This window comes from Ovis aries, chromosome X (assembly GCF_016772045.2).
Source record: "Ovis aries strain OAR_USU_Benz2616 breed Rambouillet chromosome X, ARS-UI_Ramb_v3.0, whole genome shotgun sequence".
In the NCBI taxonomy this organism is placed as follows: Eukaryota; Metazoa; Chordata; class Mammalia; order Artiodactyla; family Bovidae; genus Ovis; species Ovis aries.
Genome location: NC_056080.1, coordinates 113,818,814 through 113,838,475, shown reverse-complemented (window position 1 = coordinate 113,838,475; position 19,662 = coordinate 113,818,814). Strand labels below are relative to the sequence as shown.

The 19,662-nt window shown below is 45.3% G+C and overlaps 1 protein-coding gene across 3 annotated transcripts; it reads right to left on the bottom strand.

Moving 5' to 3' along the window:
- Positions 1-898: 898 nt before the first annotated feature.
- Positions 899-17,764, bottom strand: UTP14A (UTP14A small subunit processome component). 3 transcript variants are annotated; one of them, XM_027962817.3, is made up of 15 exons: positions 17,695-17,764; positions 16,697-16,775; positions 15,796-15,866; positions 15,256-15,320; positions 13,421-13,563; positions 12,961-13,116; positions 8,461-8,580; positions 8,268-8,362; positions 7,540-7,663; positions 7,380-7,457; positions 6,540-6,930; positions 4,055-4,452; positions 3,131-3,324; positions 2,902-3,001; positions 899-1,331 (listed from the first exon to the last, which is right to left on the bottom strand). In XM_027962817.3, the coding sequence occupies exons 1-15, from the start codon at positions 17,718-17,720 to the stop codon at positions 1,059-1,061; spliced, it is 2,313 nt and encodes a 770-aa protein (XP_027818618.1). In that variant the 5' UTR covers positions 17,721-17,764; the 3' UTR covers positions 899-1,058. The 3 variants fall into 3 exon arrangements, with proteins under 3 accessions (XP_027818618.1, XP_060263411.1, XP_042098417.1); XM_060407428.1 differs by having other exon boundaries at positions 899-1,325; XM_042242483.1 differs by lacking the exon at positions 17,695-17,764 and having other exon boundaries at positions 15,667-15,866; positions 16,697-16,750.
- Between the last annotated feature and the right edge of the window lie 1,898 nt (positions 17,765-19,662).

The window sequence follows — 19,662 nt, the reverse complement described above, 5'->3', positions numbered from 1 at the left end:
AAAAAAAGAGCCATACTGGTGGGGAGAATTGCAAAAGGAAATTCGTGGAGGGGCAGAACTTTTAACCCAGGATTTCAAATGTCTGCAAAGCTCCTGAAGCTGTATGTAAAATGGTGTAGGTGTTTTTTTCTGGTGAGGGTTCATAATTTAAGATTCTCATAAGGTTGTGACATAAAAATTGAAAAGGTCTAAAAAGGCTGTGGGGAAGTAGGTGAAGTGCGCTAGTGGCTATGTCCTTTCCCTATCAGAGGGGGTTTCTCCAATTTCTTGTTAGGAATCTCTGGCTGCAGGGGCCCTTTTGATACATAAGGTCATCCAGAGAAAGGCAGGTTCCTCAGAGCTGAGAAGCTGATCATGAACTGCCTATAGCAAAGTAACACCTGAATAAATCATAAACAATGGTGAGGAGTTGGCCCTTCATTAGGAAGTAAAGGGAATAGAGCTTTATTTCTGAAAGCTCATTTACCTCATCTATAAAGTAAGACTAAAAGTGCTAACTACTCTAGACTGCAACCTGTGAGCTGGGAGGCTCACACATAAATTCTCCATACTGGAGTGGTTTCAGTGCCTTCCTCCAGGGAATCTTCCCAACCCAGGGATCGAACCTGTGTCTCTTACATCTCCTGCATTGGCAGGCAGGTTCTTTACCACTAGCGCCACGTGGGAAGCCCAGGACCAGCCCCGAGCAGAATCCAATTGCCTGATTTGTGCATACTGCTGCTAGGTTCAGAGGTTGAGAATATACAATATTTAGTTACTATTTCTGACTTATTAAACTGATTATTTATGGTTATATCTGACATGGACTTAAGGTCATAGGCTAGGGTAACTTCCCTCCAGTCCAATTTAGGACAACTTAGTCCTTGGTAAGAAAATAACAACATAGTAAACATTCCAGTTAGATAAAAATGCCTTTATTTCTAAAATGTGGCTTAACTACACCCATGGTGTGCTAAGCTTGTTTTGGAATCATCTTGCAGCTCCAAGTAAAACCAGGCCAGTGGAGGAACAGTCAGGGCTATTGGTTCCCGGCACCATGGTGTCACTACTTCAGCAATTCAATCCACACAGTTATTCTCCAGATGTTTTTTGTGACGTATGGAGAGTCGTTTTGGATTCCTCTGTACGACAGAGAGGTCCGACCTTGAGGAAGATCGGTAGCCCACATCCTCTGCTTTGATAGGCTTAATGATATGGCCTGGCTTGGTGACAACCTTGGGCATGGTCAGCTTTTGGAAGGCCCTCTGGGTGTTCCATGTAGATCCTACGGGGGTCTGGATGGTCCTTTCAAATTGTCGATGGTGTGTGAATGGATGCGGAAGCACCTGCACCTGGAAAGGAAGGCAGAGTGACTTGGCCTGAGCCAAGGCTGTAAACTCTAATGTCAGCTGGCCAGGGAGTTTTAGCACATAAGCCTCAGTCCTACACGATGGCTGTGGTGAGTGGAGCTACCGAGTGGCCAAGGTATGGCCACGCACCCATCCAACCTTAGGAGTGCCAAGCTGCTTGATGACACTTGGGAGGGAACTAATTGGGATCAGAAACTCCCTTCCCCAAGGCTTGCCCAACCATGGAGGGATGAAAAACCATCCCAACAAGGCCCCTGTGGCAAGAGGAATACTAAGTAGCTGCAGGGTTGCTGGCCCCTAATGGGTCTTCCTATATAGCATTGTGACTACCAGACATCTGAGTACTGGTTTATCTGTGCCTCTCCTGCCTCTTTGTCCCCTTCTTTTTCCTTCCCTTGATTCATAGCATTGATGTTTTAAGGAACCCAAAGATTTACTCCCAAATCCTGAACTCCACCAGGCTACTACACTCAGCTTCATGCTCTTCCCAAGTCTCATTTCTTTGCCCAGGACTCTTTTGCATTCCACCACAGTGCTGGTTTCAGACTTAAATAATCTTTAAATGCTTCCCCAAAGGCCAAAGAGGAGGAAAAAGACATAAGCAGAAAAATGGGGAAGTTACAATCAGTAGTCTCTGGAGATACTCAATGGAACACTCAAAGAGAAGCTTGAGTACTGCCAGGCAGTCCTGGTGGTGGTGAAGGACACAGATTCTTTCGGTTAAGGGAGGGTCTTAGTGGGATTGACAGAGTATTATTGAAATCATATTTTTCTCCTCTCTTCTGTACCTATTAAATAGCTCCCCCCTCTTTAGAATGAAAAATACAACTCATTTCAATATTAAACTGACTAGGATAGATCTTGGGGTCATAGATTTTCAGAACTGAAGGGAACGTAAAGGTCACTGAGTCCCATCTCATTCCCAAGTCCCCTCTATGCATGCTCACACCCCCAGAGCAACCCCTTCTCTTTGGACCAGCAGAAAGTTTTTCCTTGAATGGGAATCCTGCCTTTCCTCTAACTTCTATGATATGTGGCTGCACCCCACACAAAAGCCTGCAATAAAGTTGAAAGCCATGATTGCGCTCAAGTTTGCTCTTCTCCTGGGTAAACATCCCTAGCTTATTATCATATGATACAGTTTTACATCCTTTCACTGTCCTGAACAAGCTGGTCATTTTTCTTAGGACGTAGGTTAAACCTATAGCCTCCAAACATTACCTGGACTATAAGCACAAGCCTGAAGCATAGCAACTCTGAGTTTTGTCAGGCCCATTTGCATCAGCATTTTCTGGGGTACTGGCTGAAAATGCAAATTTGGGGGCCTCACCAATGCTACAAAGATTCAGTTTTAACCTACCCACCCAGTAATTAAAACAGCAGAGTCAATCTGGGGAATTATTCATCTCAGAGCCAGTGAAAACAAGAATAGATCTGATCTGTGGTCAAGATCACACCCTGCTCTTGACCACAGAGCCCTAGAACGCTCCTCCTGAGGAGGAGAGCCAGGCAGCAGAAGGAGGAGGCTGCTAAATTGCTCTCTATCCCTCACCTGATGAGCTGCTGCATGGGGGTTCCGCTTCTCATTGATAATCACGTTTGGCAAATTCCTGTCTTTCCTTGGAGGACCCTCAGGGGCTTTAATGAGAAACCTGGAAAGCAGAACAGCAGGGTGTCTGACTAAGAGCATTAAGGACTTAGTCAAAAGGGCAGAGAGGACACACGAGGGTGAAGTGGGAGAACCTGGTGCCCTTCAAACGGGCTTTCTTTCCTGTACTTACCTGCGTCTCTTCTTGGCACTGGGCTTGAGGCCCATACCACCCCACTCGCCCCAGCCAGGCAGAGTCAGGTCCAGGTCCTTTGGCTTACTCGCCTCCATAGCTTCCCTCTTCTCTTTCAAGAAGTCTCTGATGACATCATCCCCAGCAAAAGCTTCCTTTATTATCTGCCTTTGATCTCTCTCTTCTTCATCTTCCTAGGAAGAAACAAGAATAGTTACGGCTTGCCTCCTGAGCTGAGGTTTGTGGCAAGATGGTTGGGTTGTGACATTCTAGCGCCCTCTAGGGGGAAGTGCGGAACAATGATGGTCTTGCACTACAAACCAACCGGCAGCCAACCAAGCTCTGATCTTCTCTCTAGGGTAAGTATCCCTAGCTTGTTATCAGAGGACACGATTTAAAACTTTCAAGAAGGAAACTATAGGGTGGAGGAAGGAACCAGTCAGTGTCAGGAGGGGGAGCTCCAAGTGGGCCTGGCCAGAATGTGGGAGTCCTTCAGTTTATATCCCTGAAAAGACAGGTGCTGGGGCTCCTCACTTGAGCAGTTTCAATGACTTAATCAGGGGGCCCCAGACCATTTGGGATCCCACTGAGTAGAGCAAAACTCACTCACCTTTGAGTTGTCCTGCCTGGCATCTGGCCAGATCTTTGAATGAGTCCCTCTGTCCTGTGAGGGCTTTAGAGTCACAGGACAGGGAGGATGTGGTGGCTCAGAATTTAAGATGAGGGAGTCTCAGCGGCACTCACATAATTGCATCTATTAAGCTGTCGCTGGGACCAGCCTGGGCAATACTATTCCGGACCTCTCAACTACCGCCATGTGCCCCCAGCACAAAACTTTCGATTCTATTGCCCGTGCAGGAAGGAAACTTTCCACGCCAGCTCTGATCCCCCCCCCCCGCCCCCCGCAACCCTGGCTCTGCTCACCAACTCCTGTACAGTCGTGGGAACTGCCAAGGACTTCACGGAAGGCGATTTTGTGGTTAGGAGGTTCTGGAGATCAATCATTTGCTCCTTCCTCTTCTTCTCCTTGGGGGCGCCAATATGATTACTTAGATTCTTCTCCAACTGCAGCCCTTCCACTGCAGTTCTGGGAAGCTCCTTGTTTTCAACACACTCTTCTCTGCCCAGCTCCTCCAGCTCGTCCAGAGTCCGAGCTCTCTTTGGCCTCTGCAGCAACATGGGCTCCTCTTCCTCCCTGGCAGGTTCCTCTCTCTGAGCTGTCCTCGCTGAACTCAGTTCTTGCTTCCCTGACTGATGGTTCTCCGTGATGAGTTTCTGACACAGTGCCCTCAATTCGGACAGCACCTCCTGGCTGCCGGGATCTGGGGGAAGCAATGAAAGGTGTCAGAAAAGTAGGGTGGGTGGTGTCTCACAAGCATTTAGTGAACTCTTGCTGGGCATGGGGCACCAGGGGAGACAGGCTAATGACGACAAATGGGTAAGAGAATATGCCATTCATTAGATCTCCTGGTGAGTTCACTACCTGTCAAGTCACAGGCAATGGAGTTTAGGATTTAAAAGCAGCACGTTAGGAAGCGGATGTTCTGGGTCCTGTTCCCAGCTTTGCCAGTGACTCTGTATAGAGCCGTGGCTTAATTTGCCCAGAGAGTAGGCTCTACTTGGGAGGATCTCTCCAAATTCCACATTTTTATTAAAAAAATGTTTTAGCAACTGGCTTCTAAAAGCAACTTTGTTGTCATTTATAGAGTTGGCCAAAACGCTCAGATTTTTCTGTTGCAGCTTACGGGAAAACCCTGAAGGAACTATTTGGCCAACACAATATTATTTGTAATTTCTTTTTTTTTTATTTTTATTTTTTTTTTTTAATTTGTAATTTCTAAAAACTGTGACGTCCTATTTGTAATTTACACTGTAATTTTCTACTTGTAAAAACTGTATCCAGCATTGTTTTACCTTAAAACAGCATCTCACAACCTGCTGTGGCAGTCAAGTAGCTCGCACTTGCCAGGCACCAGGGCCATCTGAGCAGAGCAAACACCATTAGCCTCTGAAAGCCCCGAGGGAGACATGGCCTTGACATGCTTCAAGACTGTACCCTGCATTGACTCAAGTTGCTCCTGTTCCCAAGTTCATCCTTTTCTCTAGCTCTGGCTTGAAGACAATGGCACAAGCTACTTAGATCTGGCCTGAGGATATGTGTGTTTACTGTCAAGGATCAACTTTCCTTACTCATTTTGTTTGGGGTCCATGCCTTCCCACTATTTTAGGATACTATTTCCCCAAAGGTTTGAGATCTTTCATATTTATCATCTGTATATGCTAAGTTGCTTCAGTCATATCAGACTCTTTGCAACCCCATGGACTGTAGCCCGCCAGGCTCCTCTGTCCGTGGGATCCTCTAGGCAAGAATACTGGAGTGGGTTGCCATGTTCTCCTCCAGATCTCCCTGACCCAGGGGTCGAACCCACGTCTCTTATCTACCTTTCATTCCACAACCGTTTGATATATTTCACTAGATAGGCAATTTTTGAGGGGTCTGGGAGGAACCATCCTGGCCTGTGGCTAGTGCTTTCTACAATCCTCTCGGAAGTGACTACTTATAATTACTAACCCTGGAACTCTTAAGCTGAAAACCCCAAAGGTCCCCCAATACATTCTAAACAACAGCTCTAAAAAAATTTTTTTTTAAACCATGGAAAAACAGAATCCTGTTATCATGTAAATTAATTCATTATTCTTATAGGAAATATAATTGGACCCAAGAATCTGACCAGACCAGGTGGTTTCTGAGTGCAGTTAGTTTCCTGAGCAGGCTTTATAACACCCTGCTTTGTCCCCAGAACACGAGTTCCAACCTGCCTCAAGGGTGCCAAGGTTGCTAATATATATAATATGCAAATCGAGTTTTTGCATGGGCTAACAATTCTAATTTACCCTGTACCTATAGTCAGTCATTCATTCCTATCAAAAAAGTCACACCCCCATCAACATATCAACCAACATTAACAGAGTGCTAAAAATGCTACTCCTCCCCCCCAAACAAAGCAGACAACTGCAGCGATGATCTGAAGACATTTCATAATATCTCAAAATATACCTTTGCATCTATGGGTGTGAACAATTTTCAGATTTACCAGCCCACTACACTGCTCTCTGGCTTGCAGGTCCCAGTGATGTTTACTCCCACCCCTCATTCAAGGATGGTGTACTTCTGTCTTTCTGAAGACTGAGCACATACTCTAGAGCCATGCAGATGCCCGCTTATGAAATGCCTTTGAAGAAAAACGGTCATTACGGATGTATTTTCTCTTCAGGGACCCATGGCACTCTCTTGAAAGGCCCTAGAGCCTAATCTCTGGGAGGGCACAGTTTTCCTCTCAGTTGGCCAAGAGCACAAGCACCAGCACCAGCACCAGGCAGCACCCCCCTGTGGTGTACCACTGCTCACCCTTTGTTACATGGCTGTGCACTGGCTCCGCCATGTGGTTGAGCTCAGACTTCTGTCTAAGTGATCGCCTTTCCTCAAATTGTTTCAAGAGAGTTTCTTCCTCCACCACTGCTCTTTCTTCCTCACTTTCAGAAGTCTCCTGGGCTTCAGGCTCAGCAGGATCTTCCAGGTCTTTCTGGATCTCAGCCTCTTTGGCATCAGTGAAGTGATTCTGGACCATCCAGGGGTTCAGTCCATTTGCCTTTATCTGCACCCCATTCACCATGTCAGGGACAAGAGGTTCTTCCTCTTCCTCCTGGCCTTCCTCCTCTTCCTCACTCTCAGAGGCCGCCCGGACCTTCTGCGTCAGCTCTTTGTTCCTGGCCAGCTGTTCCTGCATAGCCTGGCGAGCCTGGGGAAAGTCATAGCACGAGTGCCTATCATTAGTGACCGCAGTCACACCTCTCCCAGTCCACTCCTCAGAGCTGCCTCCTCTCAAGCTTCCTGGTACCTACCGTTTAAACTGCTTATACACCATTGTGTTAACAGCTATGGAACAAAATGGAAGACAAATTCTTTGTCCTCAAGGAATCGACATGTGAAACAAGTTTTGTTGTTTTTTTTTTAACATACAACTCCTCTCTTCTTGCCTTTGGTGCTGTTTCCCTTTTATCTCTCCTTTTCCACATAATTTTCCTCTCTGCCTTAGAAATTTTCTGATGTCTTTTTAGATTCCTGGTTTTCCATTCATCCACATGGCTTTTTTTTTTTCCCAACTCTGCTTCTGCTAGCATCATTATGGACTGCTTTGCCTTTCTTTCCTCCAATTCCATATCTCCTTTCACCCTGATGGTATCTTACCTCCATGTCATATTTGGCCATAATTGCCTTTGATTTTGCCCATTTCCCACTGTTCTGGTGCTTAAGGCTCATTCGCTCCTGGAAAGAAAGGGCACAGTGAGCTCCTTATTGCTTTCTAGGGAAAGCAGGTTCAAGGGTTGGGGGCCAGAGGCAGCCTCACCATCATTCTGGCCTTATCGAGTTTTTCTAGTTCTTCTAGGGCCGCAGCAGGATTGACCTTCTGCAGCTTCTCAAAATCTTTTAAGGCTTGCTTGGCCTTTCCTTTCTTCAGAATTCTGTGATACCTATAGAGTGAGAGAGGTATGAGGGAAGAGAGATAGCTGAACCACTGGTGCCACAAATGTAAGTGCCCTCACCACACGAGGGGTCTCCTAATGCCAGGGATGGACTGGACGTCACAGAGCTAGCTGACTGCAGGGAGCCAGCTGGAGACCTGCGAGGCTTGGTGGGACCCTCAGTCCCTGCAGCCCCCAAGGGCAGACCTCCACAAATGAGTCCCCTCCACTTCTAGAGCATAAGCACAAGGGAAGAGCAGAACATGATCCCAAAAGGCAAAAAAGGCAGGAAGGAAGCCCTATTGGCTTCATAGCTGTTGAAGTCAGAGCTCATTCAGCAGAACCACTCCATGATGCCCTGGAAGGGAGTGAAAATGACTGAACAGTCCTCTTTTTTTAGCAAATCCAAGATGAAAGCCAAAGCCAGAGGAGCAGGCACCACTGAAGCAGGCAAAACTCTCTGAGGTTGGTGTGAGGGAAAAAGAGGCCAGTCACTCCTCTTTGGGACTTTTCCTACAGGACCCCACAGCTGCCAGTCCTTCTCCTAAGAACTTGTGATGAGCCATGCCGCTTTCCCATGGAACCCAAGGCTGGTTCACAGGGGCTTCCTTACTTTTTGCTTTTGATTCTCTTCTCTCTTCGAGCCCTGGCCTCATAGTAGGACTGCAGGGCCCGGGCCCTTTGAAGCTCTGCTCTGCGCATCTTTACCTACAATGAATGACATTTACAGTGACCCCTAGGATTGATGGTAAATGCCGGGAGAAACAGAGCATGCCTGGGTGGATCAAAGGGCTTATCACACTTACCTCTTCCAGGCTCATAGCTTTGAGAGAGGCCTTTTCCATGGGAGTCAGTAAAGGGTCTGTCACAGGCTGCTTGTTCTTATGGAGAAGATTAAAAATCTCCTGCTCCAGGGGAGTTCTTGCCTTAAGGAGGTAACAGAACACTCTAAGTCTTAAGTCATGCTCTTAGAGTCTCCCTCTTTACAATCCTTTGGCCATCTACACAGTGACTGGAATCACAAACTGGACAGGATGGGCTGTTACAGCAAAAGAAGGGGGTTCTAGGCTTGCTGTTCAAGGGTGCAGATAAAGCCTTACATTTTATTCTGATTTAAGGTAACTTCAGCAAGGGGCCTCTGAGGTTACTCTCTAATATTACCGAGGGAATCACTCTGTGTTCAGATGACCAATATATATAAAACAATACCATTCTCTTAAGAATCAAAGCAGGATGCTCTTAAGGTAAATGCCTGCAGGACAGAGGAACAGCAGTACCAAATTGTCAGTCTAGAGAGATGCAAAACAAAATGGTCCCTGAATTCTTATGTATATTTGAAGCAGATTACTTTTAACACAAAGTTAGGGACCTCAGATCTGTATCAGCCTGCCTTTAAGAATATTTCTAGAGGAAAGGGGAGGTTAGGTCTTAAGATGAACACAAAAAGACACCGCCTTTAACAAAATGACCTCCAGGTAATTAGCCCGCTTCCTGACAGTTCAAATTTAACTCTAAGTCAATTTTTAACTTGGCTCTGATGCTTCACTTTCCAGATAACTTTGCATGCTAGGTGGTATCTACGCTAATGAAACGAAATGGACTGAACCAGTGACTTCACATGTCAACAAAAGACCCCATTTGCTGCTTGACTGATATTGTAAGGATGGCTAAAATAATCAGGCTGATCATGTCATGGTCCACTTTGGCAAGGCATAAAGATAGCCCTGGGCAAGAGCCAGTTTCAAACCTCGTGCACATATTTTATGTGGTTTTCTTGAAAAGCCATATATATCACAGTCAGTGTTGAACTTACAAATATCTGGACAAATGCATAAACACATCATCCCACGTTACACTACCCTACTGATCGAACCATAAACCTATTCTACTGAACAGTAAAGGTGCATGTTCTTCCACTTTTAGTATTTGCAGTAGTGATCAATCACAGGCTATAAAATGATTTATATTACAATGTTGTAATCTCCCTCTGACTCAATTCAATTTACAAACACTTATTGATTGTAGCTACATTCCAGGCACTTGTGTGGGGTGCTAGGAATACACAATTAATTAAGATAGTTCCTGTCCTCATAGAGCTCATAGCCTTTCAGAGGAAAGACATTGCACCATCACCAACATGATAGGTTAAAAGTCCATAGGAGTAATCACAGAGGAAGGAACAATTCCGATTAGGAGATGGGGTAGGCTTGGGGAAGAAAGAGACTTTTTGAATTAGGCTTTGAGGCATCAGCACAATTCTACAAGGAGGGGAAAAAAAAAAACCTAAAGGGAGAGACGTGTATAAGCAAAACACAGATCTAGGGAAGGGAAAGATATGTTAGGGAACAATGCATTGTCCAGTGTAGCTAAGATGCCAGGTACTTCTGTCTTATTCTGTAAGTGGAGAGCCTTTTGAAGGATTTTAAGCAGAAAAGTGACAACTGGTGCTGTGTTTTGGAGAGAAAAGCCTGGTGACTGCGTAAGGGGTTCTATGGAAAGTGTCAAATGAAAATAACACATGGAACCAGGGCTGTGAGACAGAATTACAGGACTCACCCCCTGCATGGGCTGGCAGTTGAGGGGAGGAGTTATGTCACTGACTGAGGTACAGCATGAAGGTCATAGTACAGCTTAAGTGTCTGGGGAAGGAAAATACTAGGCGTACTTTGTCTTGTGTCAAGTTCAGGTGCACAGGGGAGACCCAGGTGAGGCCTGTGAGTCACGTGCAACACGGGTCCAGAAATCAGGAGTTGACAGTGATCTGTACCATGTTTACAGCCCAAGAATAAAAAAGGACTAAGAAAGTCAGATAAGAACCAAAACGGACACGAAAACAACAGCAAGCCTATGTTCCAAGGCAGCAGTTTTAATCACAATATGTTAATGGTGTCAAATAAGCTGAAGACACAGACCTGGGATGTGGCCATTGGGAGGCCCCTCACTAATGCATTTTGAAAGAAGTTTCAGGAAGGTAGTAGGGAATAGGGTGACAGAACAGGGACCAGCTCTTTCCAAAGCATGTTCCTCATCAACTGATGAGCTTTACTTCATTTTTGTAAAGTTTAAAATTCAGTGGGTTTGATTAATAAAATCAGTTTGTCCTCTAAGTCAAAGGGATTTCTTTACCATCTTTTCATACCATTTAAAAGGGTGTCTGGCATACACCGTGGTCTGCCCAACTCTCAAGAGTGGCATGTGCTATTTTCTAGCAACCAGACTCTGCCAATACCCCCTAGCCCACCCCCAGGCACACTGAGAAAGGAAGGTTTTGAGGAGCACACTTCTGGAAATGGTGGTGCCAGCTGCTAGGGGAGGGAAGAAGGGAGTGGGTGGTAAGTTAGCTTACCCCATTTCTAGCACTTTGCCGTTTACAAATGCTTTCTCACGCATTATCCCCTTTAATGCTTCTCAGCTAGAGTCAAATGGAATTTTAGGTAACTGGACCAAAACTGTAAGTGCTGACTTTTTAGATTCTTTATTTCCAGGAACACTAGTATACTGCTAGCCTCTGGGCTCTGCCTTCTAAGGTGCTACTAGTCACCAAGGACCCCCTGACTTCTCTGTGCCATGTTGGTAATTTCGCAAAAATGAACCTCAGACTGGCTGCACCATTCTCAGTGCAACCCCTCCCCCACTCTCATCTTTATTGACCAATTTGGCATTTGCCTGCCACCTCCAAGATCACACCAGCATTTGGAAAAAGCAAGGTGCAGAACAGTGTGGAGTAGATTACTACTACTTTTTTGATTTTAAAAAATGAGATAAACATAAATATATCCATAAAACTTTTAATTTAATAAGAACAAATAACTTGTAGGAGTAGTGACCTCTGGGTGAGAGTATGGGGGTAAAAATGAGCAGATGGGGGACAGGGGTGGGGTCAAATGCTACATTTCTTCTATACTTATTTTCAAATCCTGCAAATTGTATTACCTCTTAAAATTTTTTTCCTAAAGTCTCCCTTCCATCCTGCAGCCACACTTTAAACCTGATCTCATTTTCATGTGGAAAAGGAAGCATCCTAGAAAGAGAATGGTGGTGACTTTCAATAACAACATCAGAAACAGAGTTTATCCCCATAATAAGCAACACCTTGCTCAATGTCTAGCTATGGCGGCAAGCCATGTTTACTTTGATGAGCTTTAGTTATCTCAACTTCCTGACACATACGACACCATTTTAGGATTTACAGAAAGCAGAGAAACCATCTATCCAGGGTTTGGGCGCTGCTATTTTGGACTATCTTTCTGCTGAAGACAGAACACCCCCGTATAGACTCCATAACCAATGGTGTATTGGAAAAGAAAGGCTAGCTGTTCTGAAGTTGTTCAGACTAAACACTGACACTTCAGGTACAACATGGGATTACTAACTTTTTAACTTTGCCATTGGCATAACTACTGTTCCACCTCTGGCCCCATCATTTACCACCACCACCATTTCATAACAGATAAGCTATTTCAACACCATTAAAGTGGAAAGAATAACTTCATAATAAAAAATAGCTGACAACCCCACACCGCCATATTCACAATTATCCTTACAGTTCAGATGATTGAAAAATTTGCTTCAGATTAGTGTTTGGGAAACCCAGCTCTAAAATATAATTTTTATTTTCTGCAGCTCAGTCATAATGAGTTACTTGCTAAGATTCTAGTCATTATCACCAATCTGCTATATTTTAATGTGGTGTTCCTTTTCAAGTAAACTTCGGTCCTGCTGCTCATATATCCCGCCTAAGGCATCATTAATGCTGCCAGGTTCCTGACTCTCCCCAGATCAGAATGCTGGCTGTAAAAGCTTCTAAAAAACCAGGGTGTGAAAAAGAAAACATCATGATGTTCCTTCTCTATTGGCAAATCAGACGTCGTCACACAAAAACATGGAGATAATCATGTGTATGTGGGGGAGGAGGGCTCCCTGGTGGTAAAGAATCTGCCTGCTACTGCAGGAGATGTGGGTTCGATCCCTGGGTTGGGAAGATCCCCTGGAGAAGAAAATGGCAACCTGCTCCAGTATTCTTGTTTGGGAAACCCCATGGACAGAGGAGCCTGGCAGGCTACAGTCCAAGGGGCGGCAGAGTCAGACACAACTCAGGGACTAAACAACAACTGCCATGTAGGGGACACTCCAAGCTGAGGAAGGGTGAGCTACTGCCTATGAATCTTGCTTTCCCACCCTCTCCCTTTCTAATCACTCAACTAAAATGACCACAGCTGCCATTTCCGCTTAACACGTCTAATGAGACCAACTGCAGGCTCTGCAATGTCCATGCTGTGTGACCTCACCTTTCAAGGGGCACTAACCTTCCAGCCATTGACCACATGTTCGATGGGAGCAAAGGCTGATTGGGGCTTGCTCAGGGGAAAAACCAGCTGCTCTGCTTGCCGGTTCTTCAGAACGACAGGATCCCATTTGGAGAGGATTTGGGAGCTTTTATTGAATGCCACTTCTCTGTGGATCTGAAACAGGCAAAAGCACACAGAAAGAAAGAGCCATGAAATGAAGCATTAAACTCAAAAGAACCAGCAGGAAATTAGCAGGCCACGTTACTCAGTCCAAGAAAGAATCAGGATGCTAGAGATTAGCCCTTGCTTACTTACTTCTCAGGATTGCACTTGCCCTGAGATTAGTTTTAATCTTTTCCAAGGTGAGGCAACCACAACTTGCCCCCCTCCCACTTCTCAGGCCTTCCCCGCTTCTCATCTTGCCCTTTTTTCTTGGTCAGTTTCTTGCCCTTAGTGGACCACATTTTCTTTGACTTACCCGCTCAATCTCTTCTCTGTGAAGTGGTAACTCCACAGTCTTCTTCGATTTCACTCGATTCAGCTGCTTTTTCACAGCAGCCAATGAAGATGAAGTTTTAACAGGCTCAAGCAGATCTGAAAGGACCAGCTTTTCTCCTGATCCTGTAGAAAGGCCAAACTTTCTGGTCAGACTGAGAAGTGAGGCAAAACCTCAGCATCACCTCAGCAGAAAGTGCTGGTAGCCAGGCAGGTGTGCAGGGAAGCAGGAATAGCCCTCTTACTTCCATCACTAGCCAGAGTGATGGTACTGCTTTCCTACATCCCCAAACGTGTTGAAGTGTAGAAGAGAGAAAACTATTTAAAACAGTCATTTGCTTTTCTCCTGGTCTTTCTGGTTCCACGCTTGCCCACTGCAATTCATTCTTCACACAGCAACCAGTGTTTTGAAATTGTAAATCACAGGATGTCATGATCCTGTAGAAAGTCCTCCAATGACTCCCCATTATCCTCACAGCTCAGTGGGTCAAGAATCTGCCTGCAATGCAGGGGACCCAGGTTTCATTCCTGGGTTGGGAAGATCCCCTGGAGAAGGAAATGGCAAACCACTCCAGTATTCTTGCCTGGAGAATCCCATGGACAGAGGAGCCTGGCAGGCTACAATCCATGGGATCACAGGAGTTGGACACGATTCTTAGTGACTAAACCACCACCCTGTCTGCCTCTTCAATCTCAAGTTATCCGTAAGTGGAGGATGGTCCAGCCACACTGACTTTGCTCCTCTTCTTCAAACATGCTGACCATATTATCTCCCTCAGTGCCTTTGCACCAGCTGCTCCCTCACCTGGAACACTACTCCCTGTCTCTGCATGCTTGACTTTTCTTGTTATTCAGATCTCAGTTTAAGTTTTGCCTCTTCAGAGGCATTTCATTCACGCCTACCCACTCCAGTACTCTTGCTTGGAAAATCCCATGGACGGAGGAGCCTGGTAGGCTGCAGTCCATGGGATCGCGAAGTCAGACACGACTGAGCAACTTCACTTTCACTCTCATGAACTGGAGAAGGAAATGGCAACCCACTCCAGTGTTCCTGCCTGGAGAATCCCAGGGACAGAAGAGCCTGGTAGGCTGCCATCTCTGGGTTGCACAGAGTCGGACATGACTGAAGCGACTTAGCAGCAGCAGCAGCCAAAGGAAAGGAGCTGCTTAGTCTCCTGACTGTATCATTTTGTTATAATTCGCTTACTGTTTCACTGCCTTAGAATGTAAACCCCAGGAGGTCCATCACTTATTCTTTACTCTGTATCTAAACCAATCCTGAAACTCATACATAGTAGAGGTACAGTATTTGCTGAATGGGTAAGCTTGGGAGAATACACTGTTACCAGTGCTGAAAGGTTACATTAAAGATCACTAAAAGTGCCTAACTCATTCACCTTACCTAAGTTGTGAATACAGTGGGAAAGATTTGGCACCTAGACTCAGTGTCAAGTGAAAATCTCAACTCTGCTATTTACTAGATCATATATTCTCAAATGGGGTGATACCATTTCCCCACCTAGGGGTAAAAATTGCTTCTTGGGTGAGCACGTGTAAGGAAAAAAAATAACCTTAGATACAGTTAGCTCATTAAGCTCTATGGCAGATCTTGACTGTGGCCTTTTCATTTTCTTTTAGAAATGGAAGAAATTCAAGAGCATCTGATTACCCTTCTTCATTCACTCATGGGTAAGTATGTATGGTATGATTCACTAACCGCATCAAAAATAGCTGGAAAGAGGGTGCCAAGGGGAAGTAGACCATTATGCTTTTGGAATTCCACAAGGTCCATGCAGACAGTTTCCTTTGTTAACTTACCTTCAGAACTTACACTGAACTCTGACACCTTCAGACTAGCCTCAGACCTATCAGCCAATTTCTGCCTGAAATTAAGCAAAACAGAATACATAGAGAATGGATACAGTCTGCTGGGGAACAAACACCTCTCTTCAAACAATGCTTTCATTTCATGTTTATTCTAGAATTAGGTTTTGTCACAAAATAACCAGGAAATCTGTTCCTAAGCTGGACACAGTAGTTTAACCATCTCTTAATGAAAACAGCCTCTCAAAAACACAAGGCAGTACAAGGTAGGCATAGTGAAAAAGGTATTGGACTTGGATTCAAACATGTCTGGATCTGAATACCCGATCTGCCACTTATTTGAGTGACTTTGGGACATGTCAATCTTATTTTCTATTTGAAGAAGCTGATGTGCAGAGGATTTACCTACAGTCTCCAAAGTACATGCTCTTAAGAATGATGCTGAAAAATGTTGTCTTCGGCACTGAATGTTAGCTGCAGATAAGTCCCATGGAATCAGCTAGTTAGAAATGTCCATATTGAAGGGAATGTTACCTATCCTTTCCATTAAGTGAACTGATTGATTCCAGAAGCTTCTGATGCTTTCTTTCTCCATCATTGTCCTCCTGGAAACAGAAAAAGGAAGAACCATCAGAATGATGAGGGGAAGGAAAAGACAGTATGGAAACTGAGGCACATGTAAAATCTCCCATTCTTTTGGTCAGTGGAGAAGTGGGAAATCAGATGAGGTCTGGCATGCAGGCATTCCAGCTCAAACAGGAAGAACTGCTTCAAAAACCGAAATTTCCTCACTGTAAGGAATATAGAGCCTTAGTAACCAGGAGCTAATGCCATGCTTCTGTCTTAACTGGTTTTAAGAAAAGTGCCATGAGAATAATATTTCTGTATAGAATATATAGTGTGAGCTGACATGGGAACCTTGACATAAAAAAGCCGATCTAAGTAGTTTTCTCAAGAGAATAAAGAGCTGGAATTCCTATAGCAGCTGCCCAGCTTAATTATGTATGTGTATATTTCAGTCAGAAAATCAAGTAACTCTCTATGGAAATTCAAACTTGGAAATAGGGAAATCATAAGGCACACACACTCCAAGTGGCACCACTGAGCCCCCTCCCCAGAAACTACACTTAGCACCTCAGCATCAAGCTGCCATAGCTTTAACTGTGTCTGTGAGCATCTATGCTTTATCTTGATTTATTTTGTGTTTCTATTAGCAGGGTAGGTCCTAAGGTAATCACTTCTTTGCTTTATGCCATTTTGGCTTAGGTTTAGAAGGAATGCTCTAATTTGGAAAATTGTCACTATAATTTATTTGTGAGACCTGAACAAGTATAAACAATGTTGCCACCCCTTTTCCTTCCATGAAGTGTGTCCTCTACCCTAATTTTGAAACAGCAGGGAAATTGGAGAAGGCAGTTTAGCAGGTGTCACTCACTTCATCTTCACTGGTGCTCAAGGGGTAGTCTTTTGGCAAATCCTCTAGTTCTTTCTGTTGGTTTGGAGCCAGGAGGTTGCTAAAGGAGATAAAAGAGAAATACTATCACTTGAAGGAATTTTTCTTATATTGAAATGATCTCTAAAACATAACATCAGTTCTCAGTACAGAACAGTCTTTATCTCCTGGAAGAGGTGCAAACCAAGTAGTATTGAGCATCTTTGGAAATTTTCCAAGACATACAATCTGGACTGCAGAAGGCAGGCATCACCCGTTAAAAGGTGAGCAGTGTTAGTATCCATACAGAACTGCATGAAAATGGAAAGATCTAACACTCTTCAGTGATTGATTAGCACTGCATTTTCCACGGACCTCTGGGAGGCTATAAAAATGTCAGACCCTAGGTAAGGTGGCAGAAGATGCTGTTGCCGGCCCTTGAGGCAAGGCAACTTCACCATTAATATTTCTAAGCATCCGCCACATGGAAGACACCTGTATAGGTGCTGCTTACTCAAAAGTGACATCTTGATCACTTGTTCTCAGAAATCGAGAAACAGGGAATTGGAAGAAAGCAGCTGAAGCTTGTTCAGCAAAGCAGGTACTTAATTAAAATGTCGTGGATGACACCAATTAACAAAGGTTTCCAAGATAAGGCGAGTTTATAACAAAGTCACTGCCTGCGCAGTAGGCGGAAACGCTCCGCACCAGCGGCATCAAAAGGAGTCACGTGATGAGGAAAGTGCTACATATTAACTTCTCTGGAGCGGGAGAAACCGCAACAGGACCAACAGGGATGAGACTAAGATGGAGAGCGGAGGGGGCGAATTAAATTAATAGGGCTTTAAAGGATGGATCATGGAAACAGTAACGAATGGTGAGATCCTGGGAGGGGAACAGCTGTCGCCAGCTAAAAGATGGCCTCTGTTTCTCAAAAGCCGGGAAAACCGACCCCCAGCGAGGCTCAGACCCTCCCCCTCCCCCGAACTGCTACCCCTCACCTCTCCGCAGCCTGGTTCGCGTTCATCTCAGCAGCCTGTCTCACATGGACCAGGAGCGGAAGTCGAAAGGAAAGAGATTTCCGTACCGGCCGCAAAGCAATTTAGGCTTCCGCCAATCACGCGCGACTAGCGGCGTCACTTCCGGCCCGCCCCGAGGTGTGCAAGGAACCAAGCAGTTTGGGAGGCGCCAGCGGGGAGTCAGGAGTCTGGAGGAAAAAGCCTGTCAGCGGGTGGAGCTCTGCTCTCCCCACCCACCTCTCAGCTCTTCGGCGCGTCCGCCTCTGTCTTCTCGGGCCCGGGTTTCCAGGAGGCCCGGGCGGGTGAGGTTAGCATGAGGGTGCCGCGCTGTCGGGGACCGGGCTGAGCCTTCGTGGCCCTGCCTGATCCAAAAGGAGAGGCTCCAGCGTCTGTCGGTGATCGACAGCGTCCTGCGAGCCTGCAGCCAGCCAGCTCGAGGCATTATTGACCGCCGGGGAAGTGGCCAGCATTGTGCTAAGGCCCTGGCGATCCGCCGGTGAACAACAAAGCAAGTTGCCTGCCCTCTTAAGGAAAAAATCCTTTGTCACCCCGCGTCCCCTTGTAATTGCAGCTCTGGGTTCCTACTTCCTACATAACAAAGTTTCATTCAAGAAGGGGCTGCGTCTGTGGCTGCAACTTCCTTCTCTCCCATCAACCTTTAAGAATTTTTCTTTAGTTAAAAATAGAAAAGTAATACACTTATTTTTCGAAGTCACTCCCGTTTTGTTTTCACCCCACCATTCCGCTGAAACTATTCTGGACAAGATCATCTTGTTACTAGATAAAAGGGACACTTCTCGGTGTTTGTCTTCCCAGAAGTCTATGGTATTAGATACTGTTGGTTTGTGTTCTTAGGTATATTCAGAGAATGTTTTTGAGTAACTACTGTATGCCAGGCCCCTTGGCACTGGCGATACACTGGTGAATAAAACAAACATGTTCTATGGCCTTATACAACCTACTTTCTACTGGGGTTAAAGACAGTTTTGTCATGGTTGCAACTCCATCCTGGGCTCCCATGACTCCACTCTCCTGGTATCTTAGCTTTATGACCATTTCCCAACGTCTTCTCTGCTGGATACCTTTTATGTACGAACTCCCTAAACGATGATGTTCCTTAGGTTCTGTACTCAGTGCTCTTTGTTTATACCATGTGCTCTTCTTAAGCCTTTAACGCTTGTATCAGTTCAGTCCCTCTGTCATGTCTGACTCTTTGTGACCCCATGGACTGCAGCAGGACAGGCTTCCTTGTCCATCACCAACTCCCGGAGCTTGCTCAAAGCCATGTCCATCAGGTCGGTGATGCCATCCAACCATCTCATCCTCTGTTGTCCCCTTCTCTTCCTGCCTTCAGTCTTTCCCAGCATCAGGGTCTTTTCCGGTGAGTTCCTTCTTGACATCAGGTGGTCAAAGTATTGGAGTTTCGGCTTCAGCATCAGTGCTTCAGTGAATGCTCAGGACTGATTTCCTTCGGGATTGACTGGTTTGATCTCCTTGCTGTCCAAGGGACTCTCAAGAGTCTTCTCCAACACCACAATTCAAAAGCATCAATTCTTTGGCACGCAGCTTTCTTTATGGTCCAACTCTCACATCCATACATGACTACTGGGAAAAACAATAGCTTTGACTAGACAGACCTTTGTCAGTAAAGTAATGTTTCTGCTTTTTAATATGCTGTCTAGGTTTGTCATAGCACTTTCTTCCATGGACCTGGAAAAGGGAAAGAGTACCTACTCCAGTATTCTGGCCTGGAGAATTCCATGGACTACAGTCCATGGGGTCACAGAGATGGACACGACTGTGACTTTCACTTCTTCCAAGGAACAAGCATCTTTTAATTTTATGGCTGTAGTCACCATCTGCGGTGATTTTGGAGCCCAAGAAAATAAAGTCTGTCACCGTTTCCATTATTTCCTATCTATTTGCCATGAAGTGATGGGACCAGATGCC